The sequence below is a fragment of the Heterocephalus glaber genome, unplaced genomic scaffold (assembly GCF_053883595.1).
Source record: "Heterocephalus glaber isolate CG9 unplaced genomic scaffold, H.glaber_assembly_v1.0 deba00000071, whole genome shotgun sequence".
Classification (NCBI taxonomy): Eukaryota; Metazoa; Chordata; class Mammalia; order Rodentia; family Bathyergidae; genus Heterocephalus; species Heterocephalus glaber.
Genome location: NW_028258137.1, coordinates 14,115,219 through 14,136,571, shown reverse-complemented (window position 1 = coordinate 14,136,571; position 21,353 = coordinate 14,115,219). Strand labels below are relative to the sequence as shown.

Sequence of the window (21,353 nt, the reverse complement as noted above, 5' to 3'; positions counted from 1 at the left end):
CACTCTGACCAGTCAGATTTATCCCAGGGATGCAAGGTTGGTTCAACATCCATAAATCAATAAATGTAATACATTATATTAACAGAGTCAAGGACAAAAACCATATGATCATCTCAATAGATGCAGACAGGCATTTGACAAAATCCAGCACCCATTCATGATAAAAATGCTACAGAAAATTGGAATAGAAGGTCTTTATCTCAACCTGATTAAGGCTATCTATGAAAACCAACAGCCAACATCATACTGGATGGTCAAAAACTGAAACAATATTGTTCTGGAAACATTAGCCATAGCAATTAGACAAAAGAAAGAAATAAAAGGAATAAAGATAGGAAAGGGAGAAGTGAAACTGTCATTATTTGCTGATGATGTGATACTTTACATAGAAGACCCAAAAAACTCAGTCAAAAGCCTTCTAGACCTAATTGACAGATTCAGTAGAGTAGCTGGATATAAGGTCAACACTCAAAAGACAATAGCCTTCTTATACACAAATAGCAGACCCATTGAGAGAGAAATTGGGGAAATAATTCCTTTTACAATAGCATCTAAAAAAATGAAATATCTAGGAATCAACCTAACAAAGGAAGCAAAAGACCTCTACACTGAAAACTACAGCACTCTGAAGAAGGAGATCAAAGATGATATAAGAAAATGGAAAGATATCCCTTGTTCCTGGGTAAGAAGAACCAATATAGTGAAAATGGCCATACTTCCAAAACTACTATATAGATTTAATGGAATATCAATTGAAATTCCAACAATATACTTCACAGAACTAGAAAAAACAATCCAAAAATTCATTTGGAACCAGAAGAGACCTAGAATAGCTAAAGCAATTCTAAGCAACAGAGACATGGCTGGGGGGTATCACAATCTCCAACTTGAAACTATACTACAAAGCTACTGTGATAAAAACAGCATGGTACTGACAAAGAAACAGACCTGAGGATCAGTGGAATAGATTAGAAGATGCAGAAACAACTCCAGACATACTCAGCCACCTCATCTTTGACAAAGGAGCCAATCACCCTCATTGGAGAAAAGATCACCTATTTAATAAATGGTGTTGGAAAAACTGGATTTCAACCTGTCAAAGATTAAAACTAGACCCATACCTATCACCATGCACTAAACTAAGATCAAAGTGGATTAAAGAGCTAAATATCAAGACAGAAACAGTAAACTTGCTGGAAGATAAGTTAGATAGAACTCTCAATGACATTGGCATAGGAAAAGACTTTATGAACAAGACTTCAGTAGCACGGGAACTAGCACAAAGAATGAACAACTGGGACTTCATCTTATTAAAAAGCTTCTGCACTGCAAGAGAAACTACCAACAGAGCTAAGAGACAACCTACAATATGGGAAGAAATTTTTAGCAGCTGTACCTCAGACAAAGGTCTACTATCTAGAATATATAAAGAATTGAAAAAAATCAGACCCCCCAAATTCAAAGACCCAATTCAAAAATGGGCATCTGAAATGAACAGACATTTCTCAGACAAAGAAGTAAAAACAGCAAATAAATATATGAAAAAATGTTCAACATCACTGGTCATTCGAGAGATGCAGATGAAAACAACACTGAGATTCCACCTCACCCCAGAAAGAATGGCTGCTATCAAGAAATTAATCAATAACAAATGTTGGTGGGGGTGTGGAGAGAAAGAAACCCTTCTCCATTGTTGGTGGGAGTGCAGACTGGTGCAACCACTGTGGAAATCAGTATGGAGATGCCTCAAAGAACTAGGGCTACAGGTCCCATTTGACCCAGCTATTCCCCTGCTGGGTATCTTCCCCAAAGAATTAAAAGAATCATACCACAGCGATATATGTGCACCCATGTTTATAGTGGCACAGTTTGTAATAGCTAAAGCTTGGAAACAGCCCAAGTGCCCATCAACTGGAAACTGGATAAAGAAGATGTGTTTTTTTAATAAAATGGAGTACTACTCAGCCATAAAGAACGAGAAACTAGAATCATTTATAGCTAAATGGATGCATATTGAGGCCATGCTCTTAAGTGAAATAAATAGGACACACATGTGTAAATACCAAATAGTTGCTCTAGTGTGAGAAACTGAAAGTGTAAATAAGGATGAAAATGATTAAAATGAATAATTGATAATTTGAAATAGGAAAAGGTCCAAAGGTGGAGGGGTGGCAGGAGGGGAAGGGGAAAGGGAAGAAAGGGAAGGAAAAATTATGAGAAAGAAAAAAAAATGGAAACAAAGTCTATGTAAATAGGGAAGGGTGGTGGGGGTGAAGGGCACATAGGTAATGGGGAAAAAATAAGAACTAAGATACATCATGTTCAGGTACAAACACCCAATGATAAATGTAAATGTATTGTATACCTATAATGTACCAACTAATATATAAATAAAAATAATAATAATCCAGTGATTGACTGGCTGGTCATTAAAACCTCCTGTTTCAAAGGATGCCAGAAACCCACCAGTCAAAATAGAGGCATTTGGAGAGATGGCAAATTGAAGCAAGGAGTCTGATAGACACCTTTAAGTCATTCACACACTCGGTCAACAAATATTCTTGAGCACTTTCAATATGCCATGGTCTGTTTTAAACACTACGAATATACCAAGATGTACAACATCCCTGTTCTCATGGGGAGAAAAACAATAAACAAATAACAAAATTAATATGTAATACCTACATATTGATGCCAGGAACCAATAAATTCCTGATGGTTATTTTACATATGGTGTAGTAGTAGTGGAAGGCTTTTCTAGTAAGATGACATTGGGTCAGAGATTTGATTTGAGTGAGAGACTCACTCCAGCAACCTCTTGAGAAAGAACATTGCAGGCAGAGGGTGTGGCAAGCACAAAGGCCCTGAGGTAGAGTCTGCTTGAGCTGCTCTGGGAGGCCAGCTGAGGCCGAGAGAGGTGGGGGTGGCTGATAGACAGGCATCCTAGGCAGGACCAGAGCATGAGCATCTCAGAAGGTCATTTTAAGGATCTGGGCCTTTTTTAAGTGAGATGGAAGCCAGCAAGGGTTTTGAACTGAGGCAAAAGAGCAGACTCCCACTTTTAAAGGGCCCCTCTGGTGATTTTCTTGATTACAGCCTGAGGGACCAGTGGTAGTAATTGAGAGCACAGATAGGAGGAGGCTCTTGCAGTATCTAGGGAAGAGATGACAACAGCTTGAACGAGGGCTCAAGAACAATCCCCAACTGATTTCACCTGCCGCCACTCAGGCCTTGCTCAGCATCCCCACTTTGATCTCCCCAGTTGCTCCAAGAGAAGGATAAAATGCTGCATGAGCTAGAGAAGAAGCTGAGCCACATTCAGAACTATTTCAGGAAGAAGGAGATGGAGCTGGAGAGCCAGCAGTGTATAACGAAGGAACTCGAAATGACCAGGAAAGAGGCAAACAAGGACGAGAGCAAAGTGGAGTGCGAAGCCCTAAAGGCTGATGTCCAGAAGCTGACAGACAGTCTGGAAGAGGCCAAGCAGCAGCAGAGGCTGGCAGGTGAGGCCCCAGCAGGCACCACCCTACCACCCTTCCAACCCAGGAGGCTAGAGTAGCCCCCTCCTCCAAATGGACCCCTCCACATCTCACTCCACCTTTTCTCAGCTTGCATCTCAGAGATGTTCCCACGGCCATCTTGAAGTCCTTCCCTCACCCCTCAGCTCACCTCCTCTCTGAAGGCTTGGCTACAGCTTGGGAAAGTAGCTGCTGAACTCATACAACTGCTATTTTCTCAGCCGTCTCAAATAAAGATCCCATCCCTCCCTGGCCACAGGGAGGGCAAGGCTCTGCATTTGCTCCTTTGCAGCATGTTCCGCTCCATCTTCTCCAGGCCCTTCAACACAGCTCACCTCTCCCCTGCTGGTTTTTAATTCTGCCCTCCAAACGCATTCTCTTCTGCATAGCTTTCAATGGAGATCGTGTCCTTGACCCTCTGTGGAGACCACTTTCTTAGGTCTTGTGGCCTTGGGTACAGGATTTCTTTGGGAATGATAAAAATGTTCTTGAGTTAGATATTGATAATGGTTGCCCAACTTTGTGAATATACTAAAACCTGGATTGTCTATTTTTAAAGGGTAAATTTTATATTAGGTGATTAATTATTAGTTTAAGAAGGTCCCAAGTTTGGCTTCCCCCCTCACCCTCCTTTAACTTTGTCTCCTGACACCGTTAGGCACCAACATTCAAATTTCATTGCTCAGCATTTCCTCTCATTCTTCCCTAAATCTTATCACTGTTTTCTCTTTCTCCCTCCTGCTCTGACTATGGCCATCTACCCCTCTCTCTCCCTCTAAACTCACTCTTTGGTGAGCTCCACTCCTCCTCTTAGTTATATTTCTCTGTTGATGACTCCAAATCTCGGTGCCCCAACACTGACTTTGCAGCTGTGGCCAGTCTTGTCTTTAGAGAACTTCCCCTGGGCAACCCACCCACACTCCTCTCTCAACAATTCCAAAACTGAACTTTTCTCTCCACTACTTAAAAAAATCACTCCCCCCCTTCCAAGATATGTCGCTATTTCAGTAGTGACACCATCCTTCTTCCTATGCTGAGAGACTTCCTAGAAGCAAAGAGAGAAGAGTGACATTTACAGTAGAAAGTATAGGGTGAGGGACACATTTTGTGTGAAAGAACCCTTACTGAGATGCTTTCGCCTCAGGGGAGGCAATGACATGGGATGAAGGGGTCTTGCTGAGAGTCTTGCTCAGATGCATCCTAATTTTCCTAAGGCACTCTTGCCCTCATATCAGTTATCTGTTCACTGAATAAAATATAAACATTTCTCTTAGGCCTTTAAAGTCCATGAAGCCTTTTCTAATCCACCCAGTTACTGACTCTTTAGCCTATTAGACTTTTTAGCTCATGATCTCTCTCGTTTTCCTTTCCAATCAAATTGGTCTCTTCCTGTCCTCCACATGCCTTCTCCATTCCCTTCCCCAAGCATTTGGTCTAACAATTGCCCACCTGAAACTCTCCCCTACTTCTTCCTCTAAGGCTCAACTTCTGTCCCTCCACAAGTCCATCTCCAACTGTCCTAACCCCTTGGATCTCTCTTCCTGAGTTCAATTCTCCTGGGTTCTTCGGCTAGAGGTGTAGCTCAGTGGTAGAACAGGTACTCAGCATGTGCAAGGCTCTGGGTTCAGTCCCCAGCACTAAAAATAAATATATAAATACCATTCCATTTTGTCTATGAGAAAGGGACAATGATAGTTCCCTCACTAGACTCTAAACTCTGTGAGGGTCAGGATTTGCCCCTAATGATAAGTCACACAGGAGATACTGAGTAATTTCTACCAATCTGTTTACTTTTAGTCAAGATAAAATCCATGGCTAGAAAGTAGTTGAGAACAGATAATTAACACAGCTCCTTAGGACTAACATGAAATGAAGTGAAGGCAGATTAGAAATTGAAGTATCTCACACAGTGAAATGACAGATGCTTTAGCCAGTTTTGCGAGTCCAATCTTCACACATGCTCCTTCATACATGTCTTCCATCATGTCCGGCTTGTCTCTTGGCTTCTGCAGCTCAACAAGCAGCACAATATAAGGAAAAGACCAGGCTGGCAGAGCAGAACCTGGACGGTGTTGAGAAGAAACTTCAGAGCTGCATTTATGAGGACAAGCAGAAGGCAAACACCATCCAAGAGCAGCAAAGAGAGCTGCAGAAGCTGCAGAAGGAGTCCTTGCTGGCTGAAGAGGAACTGTCACATAACAGGTACCTCTGGATCACTGCCAGAGAAAGGATCTGTCCTTGAGAGCCAGCCAGGACCATGTGGGCAGATGCCAAGGGTGGAAAAGCAAGGAGTCCCCAAAGGGCCAGCTCCACTTGGCCAACATAGGCACTGAAATCCATCTTCCTGTTCCCACTTTGCCTTAGGAAACGGGTAGAAGAGCTAACCTCAGAAGTTGCTGAGATTCTAAAGAAGTTGGAAAATGCAGACAAGGAAAGGAGAAAGCTTCAGAAGACAGTGGCTGAGGACGAAGTAAAAATAAATGAATTACAAGATCAGGCCAGACACTTTCAGCACCAGGTATGAAGGGCAAGTGGGCAGCCAGGTGTGGCATCTATCCTACCTGAATCAAATATGTTGGTATTTATTTGGGAAGATGTCACCCAAACCATGCAAACTGACTGTCTAGGATTTGTGTTAGAATGCTGCACCAGCCACTCTGCAACAGTTCCCAGGGCCAGTAATAAGCATTTTCAAGAATTAAACACAAAAATAATCAAAGGATGCATAGCTCTTTCTGGGATTCAAAAGCTATCCTTGTCAGTCAATTTAAAGTCTTTGATCTCTGAAATATTCTTTTTGTGCTTTCCTAAGATTGCTTAAAACTTTATTCAAAAAGGTTTTTGTGTCAAAAGATTTGGTAAGTAAGTGGGAGAGAAGGATTATTCTGTGGGACTTGGATCTATAAATAAAATAAATTGGTCTAATTAAACAAAGAAAAAATGTTGCAGAACATCAAAGCAAAATTTTTATTACACATACCATAGAACTAAGAAATTATCTTCACACTTATTTCAGCCTTTCCCTGGGTGCAATTGTCTGGATTTCTTTTCCAAAATATAATACAGGCTTCCTACCAGCCTAGTCTTTATTTTTCCAGCACAAGGACCTATTATCTGCCAAAAGCAAGCTAGAAGATGACATTCAGGAGGTAAGGAAGTTACTGGAGGAGAAAAAAGAGCAGCTGAAAAAGAGCAAAGAACAGGAGAAGCTGCTGGAGGAAGAACTTGAGGTTGTTCGACAGGAAGAAAAAAAGAAGGACAAAATGGTGAGGAGAATCTTGGCAGAGACCGATAATGAATCCAAAGCCAGGCATGGACCTAGCTGGGCCAGGAGCGATGCAGAGGCCAGGGGTGCTCAGAGCTCAGGAGGGAAAGGAGGGAAAGAAAAGTTCAGGGAGTAGGAGAACAAGGAGGCCAGGACACCATAGTGCACCGAGGCGCAATGGGGAGGAAGGAAGAGAAAGTGTTGATAGTAGTCTGAGGTTAACAACTCTTTTCCGGGCTTTGCTCTTTAATGTGGAGAGCAGTTAAAAGAGAAGCTGAGAAAGCTAGAAGAGGAAAACGAGAATCTCCGAGAAGAGTTGGTGCATTATTCTACACAACTGGAAGCCTCTATCAGCAAATACAATGCCACCCAGCAAGTCATTCAAGAATTGAACATACAGGTAAGCAGACAGGAACCCCCAAGGGGGTGAGGAACTTGAATGCTGTGACAATTGGCTTGAAATCTGTTACCTGTGTCTCCTCCTCCACAGCAGTGCAGCTAAGTGGCTCAGCCAACTGCATCTGGTGCCACCTGCAGCTCTATCTCTCTCCTTAAGAGAGGGACAGGTGGCCTTCAGGACCGGGCTTCTAAGCCAAAGAAATGTTTCTTTCCTATGTGGAAAGTTTTATTTCATACCTGGTATTCCATAAGTTTCCAGGACAGATGTAAAAGAAACATCTAACTCTGAATTGAGAGAGCACAACTGACCAAAGAATGACTCAGGCAAGTCTAGCTTGGCAGATAAATGAGTTTATTAGGGGTTATGTACAGAGCAGTGGATGACTTATGCACTGCAACACTACCTAACTCACCAATCTTCCTTTGCTAAGTACTGGTTTTATAGGGCTCTATGGTAAACAGCAAGAAGCAAAACACTAGAGTCCTTGGGGAAAGTCATGCATATTCCATTCCCATGCTGCCCTTGTCAAGAACTCCACTGGTCTCAGCAAGCACTGTTCTTCCACAGTAGTAGATAACCTTGGGCAGCATCAGGCACACAGCCTCAACACTTGGCAAGGGCCCACTGGACAGCTAAGCTAGAAAGTTGTTTTGTTTTGTTTGTTTAATGTGTAAGCATGTTCAAACTTTTTAAAAGCATACCCCAACTTTTAAAAAGCATACCCCACACATAATAAACATATTGAATCAATTGAAATAGCCATTAGAAATAGGTTTAGTTGGGCCGGGGATTTAGCTCAGTGGTTCGACTGCCTGCCTCGCAAGCACAAGGACCCAAGTTTGATCCCCGGTACCAAAAAAAAAAACAAATAAAAAAAGAAATACTCTTAGTTTCACCCAGGTGTGGTGGTTCACACATGTAATACCAGTGCTCTGGGAGGCTGAGGCAGGAGGATCGAAAGTTCAAGCCCAGCCTGGGCGACTTAGCAATTTAGTGAGAGTTTATTTCAAAAAAGGAGGTATAAGGAAGGTTAGGATGTACCTCAATGGGAAGTCCCTGTGTTCAACCCCCAGTAGCACAAAAAAAGGAAAGATAAATGAGCTTAGTTTTGCTTTCTAAAATCCACTTCCTTTAATCAATTTTCCACACTTTGATTTTAAAATTTCCCATCCAAAAACAAGGCAATATGTCTTGAGACTCTCCATTTATTTTATTCTAGTATATTTTTCTACTATATTTTATACCTTATTATAGTTAATAGAAAATATCATTCATTTATAAATCCTACATTTGGATATCTTATTAAACTCACTTATAAGTTATAATAAATTTTCAGTTATCATGGATTTTAAATAGATATCATTTTCAAGCAACAAAACTTTTCCAGCTATTTCTTTGCAACATTTATATATATTTTATTTTTCTGGTCTTGCTGCATTGGACTACCTTCAGTGTGATGTCCAATGCCAGGAGTGTTAGCAAGCATCTTTTCTTGCTTTTAACAGAATGCATCTGTTTCAGCATGATGTTCCTTGAAGGCTTCTTGTTGCTCTCCTTTATCAAGTTTCTTCCATTCTTCAGTTACTAAGGATTTTCTCAGTATGGATGTTGAATTTTATTAAATGCTTTTTTAAAACCATCAAGATGATTATATCATCTTTCTCCTTAAATCAGTGATGTAATGAATAAAATTAATTAATCCTAATTTGCACCCATCCTTGCATTTTGAGAATGAGTCCTGATGTGTATCATGTATCGATCTGTGTGTGTGTGTGTGTGTGTGTGTGTGTGTGTGTGTTTTACTGGAGATTTCTTGTGTCAATCTTTTAATGCATACTTGGCACACTCTAGGAAGTAAAATAAGGCTAGTATGACCGGAGTGTACTGATCAAAGAAGGCATTGGCATGGAATAAGATTATGAAGATAGGCAGACATTATGACCTCTTTTAAGCAATTTGGGGTAAGAGAAATGCAAAGCTGTTGATAAGATTTCCTCAAAGGGACAAGAGAGATGATTTGATCTTATTTAAATTTTGAAAATATAACTCTGACTAATGTGTGGAAATGGATTAGGGGAGGAGTGGATATGGAAGAAAAGAGACTAGTTAGGAGGCTACTGTTATTCTGGATAGAATGGCATCAGGGAAAATTCAGTGGCATAATTGATCAGACTAACTGATGGAATCACTGAAAGTGAGGATTCCAGAATGGCTAGTGGAATTCACTTATAAAACCATCTCAACCTAATACTTTTGTTTGCTTGTTTGCTTTTTGAGACACATGTCACTATGGACCCCAGACTGGCCTTGAACTCATGATCCTGCTCCTTCAGCTTCCCTAATGGTGGGATTATAGGTGTGCACCACCACACCTGGCTAAGAGTGGATGTTTATGAGAACCTTCTTTAGAACTCCTGATTCTGTAATTTCCATCTATGCAGATTTCCATTATGTTTTTCTAAGCAAAATCATTTATGTTAGCAAAATTTAAAATAAAGTTTCCATTTTAGCTTTTTTTTTCTAAACCACCCTCCATGGTGACATTTTTCACTTCAGTCACCATTTATCAACTACTTACAGTGACTGTAGTTTCTCCAGTGACTCCCCTGGGTTACTGGGAAGACCCTGCTGATTCCATGGATTGGTTTGGTTTGATTTTATTTTGTTTCATTTCATTTTGTTTTGTTTCAGAAATCCCTAGGAAAAAAATGTTATTTCCAGAAGAACAAATTATTTCATGTCTAGGAATCATTTCACCACTTGGGCATGTAAAATAAAGGGTTAAAAATGCAAACCAACACTTTTCATCTCACTAATTCCTAGGGCTGAAGATCCTCAACATTCATCTGCAAAAGTAATATGTTTGTTCAGCACTAAGCAGTTACTGCATATAAAGCAAGAAAACTCAAAAGAGTATGTAGGTGTCCTGGAATACCAAAGAACAGAAGTCAGATATATGACTTTTTAAGATTTCCCTACATTTCCAGACTTAGAAACAAATCTCTGTCCTGGACTTAAAGTATATAAGATGGGTCCCCTATGTTTATGATAATAACTCACAGTCATAGAGCAATTGACACCTCACAAAGTGCTATTCATCTCATTTGGTCATCACAAAAACTGTATGAAACAGTTGAAATTACTGTATCCCAATTAGTGGAAGCAGAAACTGAAGCCTAAGAAATAAGTAAATGACAGAACCTGGACCTCAGCCCAGATCCTTTGACCCCAGGCTTAACTCATCTAAATTTAAGACATAGTTGCTTTTAAACAAATGTCTACTAGAACTGTGTGTTCAACTGATCTCTAACTTCAAACAATATTTGGATCTTTAACTCCAAACAATGCAATATTTCATTCCAGTAATTTGTTTTAAAAATTGATTTGGTATTTATTATGTGCCATGCTCTGAGCTATAGCAATAGGGGAACAGCAGTGAAACACACACCTAGTCCCACTTCCATGGCCCATCCAGTCTAGTGAATTATGCCACAAACTAGGGAAAGCATAAAACACAAATGAAACACTATGTCTAGTAACCTAGAATTGGATTCCAAATCTGAATCAAAGGCCACAGAGTCTAATGAAAGAGACTTTCTGTGTAGTTCCTTGTATTTGGAGAATGTGCTAACTAAAAGAGGAAAGGTAGGTGGAGGGATGCAAAGGAGCCTAGAAAGATAACTGTACATTTATAGCAGTGATTTGAAGATGTGAGTTAATACAGACTGCTTTGAAGGTTCTTGTGGAGAGCAGAGAGCCCAGCTGTTGTCCACTTCCTATAGTCATGGAGAGTGTTTCGGTGGCCGGAAGCTGGGGTCCTGACAGTGACATTCTTGCTCCCTAAAGATAACCCACCAGAAGGTATCCATAATGAGTCTGAAGACCCAGCTAGAGCAGGCCGTGAAAAAAGAGAACCATTATCTCCAGACCATGGTCACTAAAGAAGTCTATGAAGACTTATCCCGGAAGTCAGCTGCCTGCCAAGATGACCTGACACAAGCCCTGGAGAAGGTGAGACCGTACCCTCTCAACTCCCAGCTAGTTTTCAGACAAAAACAGGGTGATGTGAGAGGTGCAAGAGCCAGTTTCCTGCATGACTGACTATCTCGAAAGCATCTCAAACCCTTACTTAGGCTGGGGTATCTGTCCACAGAAGGCCTGCTTCTTCTTAGCGAGGCTTTTTCAGGACCGGGGTCGGGGGAGTGGCCAAAGAGGCTGAATCTAACAAATCTTTCTGTACATGAGTGACTTGGGGGCAAGGTTTTACCAAAGCCCGGATTGTCAGGGAAATTCATGCCCTGGAAAATAAGAAATGGGGCAGGGAATGGATGGCTGGGGCTGGAAGGCTGCAGAAAACCAACAACTGTCACTTCCTACCCGTCTCTGGAACCCTAGGTGAGGTAACCATCTGCACCCCTGGGGCAGAGGACAGGAGGGATTGAACCCTTCTCCATTCAGGACCACACAGAAAGGGCCAAAGGGCTGTGGTGACCACTCTCATCCTCATTGTTTTTACTGGAAGCTCAATCATGCAACCTCAGAAACCAAGAGCCTGCAGCGAAACTTGTTACAGACCCAAGAGAGGAAAACTCAGCTGGAAGATGAAATTCTTGCTTATGAGGAGAAAATGAAAAAGCTCAATGTGGAATTAAAAAAACTGCAAGGCTTCCACCAGGAGAGTGAGATAGAGGTGAGGAAAAGCCAGGGGCTCGAGCTGCTTTCCTCTTGGGGGTTCATGAGGCCACCTTTTGTATCCAGAATTATTTAGCGCTAAACCATACCCTTTGGCTAATGGGTTCCCTTCACTTTTTTGGCTTCTCAAACTTCAAACAGAAGCAGCAAAGGTCAGAGCAGGGGCGCCCTCTGCTGGCCACTGGGAATAAAATACCCCCAACAAGTCCAAGGTTGAGAAAGCACCCTTTGTCCTTGTCATTGTGTCCCCTGGTTTCCTTCTCCTCACTTTGTGCTCCTGAGCAGGTGCATGCCTTTGACAAAAAGCTAGAGGAGATGAGCAACCAGGTGATGCAGTGGCAGAAGCAGCACCAGAATGACCTCAAGATGCTGGCAGCGAAAGAGACTCAGCTCAGGGAGTTCCAGGAGGAAATGGCCACCCTGAAAGAGAACCTCCTTGCAGATGAGAAGGAGGTGGGCACTTCTGTTGCTTCCTCTTGATCCTTCCTGGCACAATAGACTGTCCTTTATGGAGTCCAGGTGCTGGGAGCAAGGAAAGGACACCTTACCACTCCAACAGAAGGCAGGGGTGGATATTACAGGACCAAAGTAGCTGTTTCAACCCAACTCTATTCTTGTGGTTTTGTTGATAGAAAGAGACTAATCAAAACAAAGGTCCCATTGCAGAGAAGAGACTGCAGGGTACCTCAGCCACCCCTGACTCAGAGAACCCACTGGGCAGCACCTCCAGTTCATCCTGACACATTCAGTAGACCCAGACCCTGCCGTAGAATTGGATAAGTGATCTTCTGGATAGGTCTTCCATGCAGCTCCCTGAGCAGTGAGTTTATGGCAGGAGGCCTCAGGACATCTGAGTGGCCCTGGAGCCTTTGTTCAAATTAGAAAGAAGCCATCTCTTCCTCCAGATATCATTTTTCCATCTGTTAAAAAAAAATAGCTTAGCATACTTTTTTAGGACAAGTCATTCGGTGCCTTTGGCCTGAAAGTCATTATTTTAAGTGTATAAATCTGCTGTGCCTCTGCCATAAATGGTGCCTCCTCAGAGATACCACCTCCGTGTGGGTGCAACCTGCACAGTGGAGGTGGAGGTGCTAGTATGACCTCTCTGGCTTTGGGTTGAACAGCAGAGCAGATTTTCCTTCTCCCACGAAGAGAAAAAAGATCTAATTTGGGAGGAGAGAGGTGACAGGTCTGTGCTCCCATGCCCCTACTGTCTCAATTTCTTCCTGTATGAAAGCCCTGCTGCCTGCCTCCTCGATCTGTGCCCAAAGACCCCTGTAGGCTCCACCGAGACAACGATCAGATTATGTGCAACATGGAACAGTGGGCAAAAGAGCAAAAGTAAGTAAAAGGGAAGGTTCCAAGGCCCAGGATGAGGTGAGGAACCACACATGTGCCAGTGATGAGTCTCTCTCTCTCTCACACACACACACACACACACACACACACACACACACACACACACACTCTGTGCTCCCAGGAAACTGATCCCGTCTCAGCCTACACCCAAGGGTTGAGAGTTAGATGGAGGGGGCCCAACTCTTATGGCAGGTTTGAAAAGTCCTGTGACGGGATAGGGCAGCACCAAGATGGGAGGGGTGCTTCTGAGGGGTCAAATTTCCTCTGCCCAACCTGGAATTAGTTTCACCTGGATCTTTTGAACTCATTCCCTGAACTCACAGTGATTTATTTTACACAGCAGTTGAGTACAGAGAGTCCATGGGCTAGGAAGGCTCTAGCTCTGGGACAGGGTGGTTGAAGTATGTGAATCTAGGATCCAGCAGAAACCTTGCTAAGAATATCCAGTGTCCCAGCCGGCCAGTGTGTGTCCTCCTTGCTTATGGGAGTCTGTGGAACCAGTTGCTGTTCTCTTCTGTGGATTCTATTACAGGATCACCAATGAGAAACTAGGAAACAAGCTCCGTGAACAGGTCAAATACATCGCTAAGCTGACTGGTGAAAAGGAGTAAGTCATCCCACCCCATCCTGGCTGCTTCTTGGGATCTAATGAGCCAGGGCTGGCTTTGTCATTCAGTATGTGGTCAGATCCCAGGGGGAAAGAGGCCTAGTACATTGAACGGATGCTTGAGTCCTGAATCCATATCTACATGACAGTGGGCACATCACTAGGGCTTACTGGGCCTAAATTCCTTTCCCAAAACAAAGGAGGTGTAACAATCTCCATGCTCCTTCCTCCTCCCACCTGTGAGAGGGGAGCAGGCACTGAGGCAGGTGGGACTAGTCAGGGTAGGGTGTGGCTGCTGTACCAGAGATCCCCAAACAAAGGCACACAGAAAAAATATCTTTTCATGGAGGAGTCTGAAGTGAGCAGTCCAGGATGGGGGTTCCTCTGTCCCCCTAGACACATATGTCCCTTGTACCTGTGGCTACAGCCTTCTCTAAATCTTGCCTCACCTGCATGGTCTGAGCTGGGTGTGTGGAGAGTGGGGTGTGAGAGTACAGAAAGCTGGAGAATAGAGGTGAAGGAATTGTCTTAGTTACTTTTCCTCACTGCTAAGACAAAATACCTGACACCCAATGTTAAAGAAGGAAAGGTTTATTTTGGCTCACAGTTTGTAGAGGTTTCAGTGCATAATCAACTGACTCCACAGCAGGGTGGCATGGCAGAGGGGCATGGCAGAGGAGAAACAGTTCATGGCAGGCAGAAGACAGCAAAAGCAGCAAGCAGCAAGTGACAAGCAACCAGAGACCCTCTTTCTGTCCCTTATACTTATCCAGGCTACCCATCCTTAGAGTGATAGCACTCATACCCAGGGTGGGGCACTCTTAATCCTACCCCAAACTATGTCAAATCAATCAGTGAACTAATTTAATAATCACACACCCTTGATCCCAGCATCACCCGCTCCAGATCCAGCCACCTCTGAAAAGCCCGACCTATGACCACGTGAGGCTATGGGGGTACATTTAGACACAAATCTTAACAGGTTAAATATCCAAAACAGAGATTTGGGGTGTGTAAAAAACCAATGATGACAAGCCCTAGGACAGTGCTCCCAAGCTTTTGTCAGGGAACACTTAGAAAATGACCACATGTGTTTGGCACACAAGGGATGTGTGTGATGGGCCTACGTGGGACAAAGTTGAACAAGGAGCAGCTGACCCAAACCCTGCTCTGAGGGCTGAAGGCATCAGTGCCTTGGCATGACTGGAACCTATTTGAGACTTCCAGTTGGAAAGCTCTCCTCCCAGCTTTGACCTTAGGTAAGGTAAACGGAAGGGGAAGACAACACCACTGCCATAAGTAGGTCAAGGACCCAGAGGCCAGGACATGGACGGGCAGAATGGGATATTCAAGGCATCAGGAATGCTGGCATGAGAGCAGAGAGAGTGACAGAGAGCCAGGGACTGAGGGCAGTCCCAGCATCCCACTTCCAGCCCAGTGGCACATGGAGCAAGGCACCACAGGGGAAGAGGTGTGTTCAGAGCTGGCCAGGTTTGTGGAGAGCAAGCGAGTGACACATACACCCAGAGAAGAGGTTGAGGATTCATTTCTTTGATTTCCTCCTTAAAGGAATGTGACATTTTTTCACTGTACAAAAGAACATTTTCCAAGGAGATTAACTAAAAGTTGGCAGAATCTGACAAGTACCAGATAATTTCAGGCTTTTTCTTATATTGTGCCAAGTTCCAGGAAGTTCTGTTTCACAAAGAACTCATTTTTGAGTTTTGCTTGATCCTATTTGAAGGAAATCTTTTTTTTATTTCCTGTGTTTTTATTTTGTTTTAGGTAGCAGGGATTGAACCTAGGTCCTTTACACTGAGCTACATCCCCAGCCCTTTTTTAAAAAATATCTTATAATTAAGTCACTAAGTCACTTTTTATATTAATTATATATATTAATTCACTAAGTTGCCTAGGCTGGGCTCAAATGTGCAGTCCTCCTGCCTCAGCCCTCTAGAGTGCTGGGACTACAGTTATGCACCACCACACTCAGGTACCATCTTTTAATGATAATAGTAATGCTCGACTTATATTTATTGTTAGCATACGCTCTAAGTGCTTTACCTGCATTAACATTTAATCTCCCTAAGACCTCAGTGGTTCAACATACAGATGCTCCTTGACTTAAAATGGGGTACTCTGGGATAAGCCCATCATAAGTTGAAAATATTAAATTGAAATGTGCACCTCACTTACCAAACATTACAGCTCAGCAACACAGTGCCCTGTAGAGTAGCAGTTGTTTCCCCTCATGATCCTGTGGCTGATTGGAAGCTGCAGCTCACTGCCACTGCCCAATACCTCGAAAGAGGATCCTACTGCATATCACTACTCAGGGAAAAACTCCAAAGCACTGTTTCTACTAAATGTGTATCATTTTCCCATCACTGTGAACTTGAACCATGGTAAGTCAGAGACTGACTGCAGGTAGAGACGCCATTTATAGATGAGGAACTGGAAGGCTAAGGAACTTGCCCCTGGTCTCACAGCTAGTAAGTGGGAGAGCCAGAATTCCAGTTCCAGAAGTTCTGTTTCAGAGCCCACTATCCCCCACTGCTGTCAACATTAATTTAGAGGAATATAACTACTAATAATAGCCGCCATTTATTGAAATGGCTATAGGAAATAGGTTTAATTATCTTTCCCTTAACCTACATTACAGCCTCTTATTTCCTCATCTTTAAAATGGAAATAATGAGCTACTCAGGAGTCTGAATCAGGAGAATCACAAGTTCAAGACCAGCCTGGACAACTTAATGAAACTGTCTCAAAATAAAAGGGCTGGAGATGTAGTTCTGTGATAGACCACTTGGTCAGCAAGTGCAAGGCTCTGGGCTCAATCCCCAGGACCACCAGAAAAAAAAGGAAATAAGAAATTTGCCCAAGTTCTCAACAGAGCCTGGATCCTCTATGCTCCCTGCTCTTCAGCAAAGGGAGGCAGAGAGAACTTGAAAAACTTGGACTTTGGTGTTAGCACTAGAGTAGGCTTTCCTAGGAATGACCATGAGAACCCAAGGACCCATGATCAGAATTGTTCTTAGCCTTCTGACTCTTCATATTTCTTTCATTTGTCAAACTGGATCCTTACATGCACTCCAATAGTCAGGTCAGGCCCAGAGCTGACAGAGTATGCCAGGACATACGCACAGGCCTCCATTTCCATGCAGCATCAGAACCCAGCTCTGAAAAGAACTGAGCATCCATGCCCTCTTTCCTGAGACACCTTTATCAGTTTTTTCCAGTAGTTCAAGCATACCAAACACTAACCTGTCCCTTCCCCTCCTCTTCACAGCCACCTCCATAATGTAATGGTCCATCTGCAACAGGAAAACAAGAAGCTGAAGACTGAGATAGAAGAAAAGAAAATGAAAGCCGAGAACACAAGGCTGTGCAGAGCCCTAGGCCCGAGCAAACTGGAGCCCACACAAAGAGGGAAAGTGTGTGGTGCATTGGGCTGGAGGGGGACAGCCCAGGACACGGGCTGGAGAATGGGCATCACCAAGTATGTTGGGATGCCCCAGTGCTCAGGTACATCTGCCATGTCTTTTGTTACGGTGATGTTCCCCTTTTTAGTCCCATGTGCCAAAACAACAGTGTGATATTATTTTTTCAAAGATCACTAGATGGAGAATTCACAGAAGAAAACAGGTCAGTCGTGATCTCAAGTCATTTGTTTAGCTACCCTGGACCAATGATAATTGGTCTCTGTAGAGGAAAGAAGCAAATTAAAGCCCATTCTGATGTAAGACTGTTGATGATGCCCTGGTACCTCATATCTCAGACCCATCCCCTCCCCTGACCCAATATTTTTTGAGAAGTGTGGGCAAAGAGAAAACAGGCATCATCCTCCAGTTTTGAAAGCCCCGCAAGAGCATCCCATCCCCACCCAGCCTGGTCCACAGCTACTTTTCCTGCCACTTCTAAACAAAATGTTACACAAGAGGGAAGAAGTCACCCCGCAGCAGAGCTGCCTGGCCATGAGGCCAGTCCTTGAGGAATCACATCATTAATTTCTCCTCAAACCAAAACTCTCACTTCCTCCCTGTTCCTCAGGTTCCTCCTATTGCTAGAATCAGCATCTTTTCCCTGAGCATCATTTCTGTCTGAGTTTTCAAAGGACCATGAGTTCCCATTGTTCTTGATTTGGATCAGCTCTTCCGGGAATATATCAAGGTCCCAGCCGATTTTGCAAGATGCTAACATTTTACTAAGTTTCATCCACTTCATGCAAGGGAAGGAGCAAGCCTTGAAACCATACTTCCACCTCCAGGCCCAAACTCTACAATAAAGACATGAGCACAGCAGTTGTCAGAGTGCTTGGTTCTTGCAGACATCTCTGCCCCACCAGCCCTCAGGAACACCGTTGTCTCTTTTTTCTCCAGATTCTAAGATACTGGTCCAAAGCAAGCTTCTGAATTATCTGAATTCATTTTTAAACCAACAAAGTTAACTCCTTTTATTTGTTCCATCTCTTAAATAGAAAAAAAAAAATCTACAAACCCTTTTTCCAAGAAAGAATGTAATCCTGAGACCCAACTGAAAGCAAAAGAAATAAGGGATATATTTTCCAAGGAAGAGAGCAAGAGGAAGCCATCTGCTTCCTCCCTGGCTGCCATATTACGTTCCTCTTTTTAATAATTTCATTTTTCTCCCCAGCCACCTCAATACAAGTAAAATTCCATTATAACAAACTCTAAGGACAGGTAAACTATTTTATTGTGGTAGGATTTTGTTTAACTGAGTACATGTCTAGAATTTGTATTTCTAGTCTGTAGGAAATGGAAACAAATAGCTACTAGGGTAAAGAATGAAAAAGCTTGCATTTCTGAGGAGGCAGGAAAAGCGAAGGAAGAAACCTAAGCTTGACAATGATTCTTAAATATTCCTTCCTCCATCCCCAGCCAAATAAACACCAAGAAAATTCACCACTAATAGTCGCTTGTTTCATAGAATGACCCTTCCAGGACTTGGAAAGGGCAAGTTCAGAAGTGTGAGGTAGGGTGATGAGCATCTCTGGTAGTTTCTGTCTCAATGTGGTTGTCTGTTTATGTGCTTTTGACTGTCTCATTTGGTTTAGACTGGAAAACTTGGTACTGTTGAAATTGCTGCGTAGTCCTAGGCATGGATCATTTATTCAAACAAAAATTCAAAGTCATTAAAATCCCATCTGGTCTACTAAAAAGGTACTTTATCTCTTTAAGTTCCAAAAAGTTTCATGTATGTTGGCTAAAATTACAACCCTTGGGGATTTTGAATGTACTTTTTTTTCAAAGTTGATTTTTATTCCTTGTGGAGTGATTACACCAAAACAAAGCAGATAGTATGTTATGGAGAGCAAAGTGGTAGAAAAATATTGATATCTAACCCAGACATCTGGCTGTGAAAGCCCAGGCAGGCAGAAAACTGAGTTCAGAGAAATGTAGTTTCTTTAAATATAGGAGGAAGGCAGGGATGCTCAGTGTTGCCTGCCTACAGTTCTTTTTAAAAATAGGCAAAGAATTGAGTTCCTACAAAGTAATTTGAACACCTGATAGTAAAAAGAAATATTTACAAAATGTTTGCAAAATTCAACAAACTAGGAATGGAAGGAAGCTATCTCAATATAATAAAAACCGCATATGAAAAACCCACAGCAAACATCATATTCAATCCCAAAAGACTACAAACTTTTCCTCTAAGATCAGGAGTAAAGCAAGGATGCCCACTTTCATCACTTCTATTCAACATAGTACTGGAAGTTCTTGCCAGAGCAATTAGGTAGGAAAAAGAAAAGGCATCCAAATTGGAAAAGAAGAAGTAAAATTATCTCTGTTCACAGATGATATGATCTTACATGTGGAAAACCCTAAATATTCCACACAAAACTGTTAGAATTAAACATGAACTCTACTGAATAGCAGAACACAAAGTCAACACACACAAAATCAGTTGCATTTCTATATATTAACAAAGACCAATCTGAAAAGAAACTTATAAAAATAATTCCATTTACAATAGCATCAAAAAGAATCAAATACTTAGAAATTACCGAGGACATGAAAGCCTTGTATAATGAAAATTATAAAAGATTGCTGAAATTAAAAAGTCCCTGACCCACTATTCTACCATACCTGTCTTTTGAGCCTTCTCAATCCAACCCAACTGCAGACTGCCTTTCAAGCTTGCTGCAAATAAAAGCCTGCAGGCAATTTCTGGGGTCCCCCTCCCTGGCTGACATTTCTGGTATCTATAGAACCATTACCATGTAAAGGATAAATGAAGCACCCTCTAGCCCCAGGCAGGGCTCTCTCCCTGGCCAACACACTGACTTCCCTCATTCAGACAAGTCTGAAGCATTAAGCCAGACTCAAGAGTCCACTTCAGGGCCACAGGTTTAGTCAGAGACCACAGGGCCATTATAGAAATGCTTCTGCCCTTCAGAAAAAGAACCAGCTATCACCTGAGGGAGCCAGTGTGAATTCATGCCGGAATGGAAGAACTTTAAACATGGTCTGAATGGAAAAAGGGTCTGTTCTTATAAGTAAACCTTGGAGACACAGGTCCAGACAGAATCTTGTCAGAAGCTCTAAGGCCAAAGCAGATTTGGGTGGTGATTCTGGGGGCAAGGGACCGCCCACTCAGTTGATGGCCAAGTGTTCTTTGCCAGGTGTCCCTAGGGCCAAGATCAGGTATGCCAGGCAAGCAGCTAGAACCTCTTAGAAATCATTTCCACCTGAATTCCCAATAAAGGCAGCTAGAGACAGAATGGAAGCAGAAATACAGCAGCAGCCAGTACTGACTGGCAAAGCTTGGCTCCCAAACTCATCCACAGAACTGACTTACATTTTAGTTTATATTGAGATAACAGATGGAAATTTAGATCACAGGAGCAAAGGGCAAAAGCACAGAGAGCCAGGTACTAACAGACTCACACAAAGCACTGGCCTAGTGAGGGACTTCTGGGGCCCAGGTCCTCCCTGCGGGACTCAGCACAAGCACAGACGTGGTATAGTCCCAATCAGCATGCCTGGTGACTGCCCAAACCAAGGACTCACACTATGAAAACCAAGGTCAGCACAAAGGGTAAATACACAAAAACCCACATCAGCACACTTAAGAATCTGCTTAACAAAAGACTAGCAATTCCAGGGTAAGGATAATCTTTTACATAAAAATCAATAAGCAACATTTTATTTTTCAGTCAAACACAGCTGTTACACCTGTAGAGTAGAAGCCTCTGGCATTCTGAGCAGTAGCATGGGCCTCCTTAAAGCCCACCTTGCCCCCTAGCCTTAGGAACAGCCAACATTCTTAACGCTTGGCCTGCCTGTGTTTGATCCCTCCAAGGCCTCCAAATCTAAGCTGTGTCCCACCCTCCCTGCCAACCCCTCCTCTAAGAAGCCCTGCCTGGAAAAAGGACGCAAGGGCAGAGCTAGGGTTCTAGAAGGCTCCATCCAAGGAGAATCAAAGGCTCTCCCCCTCTTCTCTTTATTTAAGATTTAGGGCAGTGAAGGAAAAAAGAAAGAAATGCAA

The 21,353-nt window shown here is 42.8% G+C and overlaps 1 protein-coding gene across 5 annotated transcripts in view; it reads left to right on the top strand.

Annotated features, from left to right (window-relative positions):
• Pmfbp1 (polyamine modulated factor 1 binding protein 1) overlaps positions 1–19,143 on the top strand; it is a 55,341-nt gene extending 36,198 nt beyond the window's left edge. The window contains exons 10-22 of one of the 5 annotated variants that reach the window (XM_087211040.1): positions 3,263–3,503; positions 5,531–5,720; positions 5,883–6,036; positions 6,617–6,784; positions 7,046–7,183; positions 11,030–11,194; positions 11,706–11,873; positions 12,161–12,328; positions 13,113–13,216; positions 13,767–13,841; positions 17,134–17,369; positions 17,457–17,489; positions 17,895–19,135. In XM_087211040.1, coding sequence (XP_087067166.1) covers positions 3,263–3,503; positions 5,531–5,720; positions 5,883–6,036; positions 6,617–6,784; positions 7,046–7,183; positions 11,030–11,194; positions 11,706–11,873; positions 12,161–12,328; positions 13,113–13,216; positions 13,767–13,841; positions 17,134–17,369; positions 17,457–17,464 — 1,815 coding nt within the window. In that variant the 3' untranslated portion in view covers positions 17,465–17,489; positions 17,895–19,135. Of the gene's footprint in view, positions 1–3,262; positions 3,504–5,530; positions 5,721–5,882; positions 6,037–6,616; positions 6,785–7,045; positions 7,184–11,029; positions 11,195–11,705; positions 11,874–12,160; positions 12,329–13,112; positions 13,217–13,766; positions 13,842–17,133 lie in introns of all 5 variants that reach the window. The other 4 variants (XM_087210985.1, XM_004842924.3, XM_021256769.2 and 1 more) reach the window with 4 other exon arrangements.
• The last annotated feature ends 2,210 nt before the right edge of the window (positions 19,144–21,353 follow it).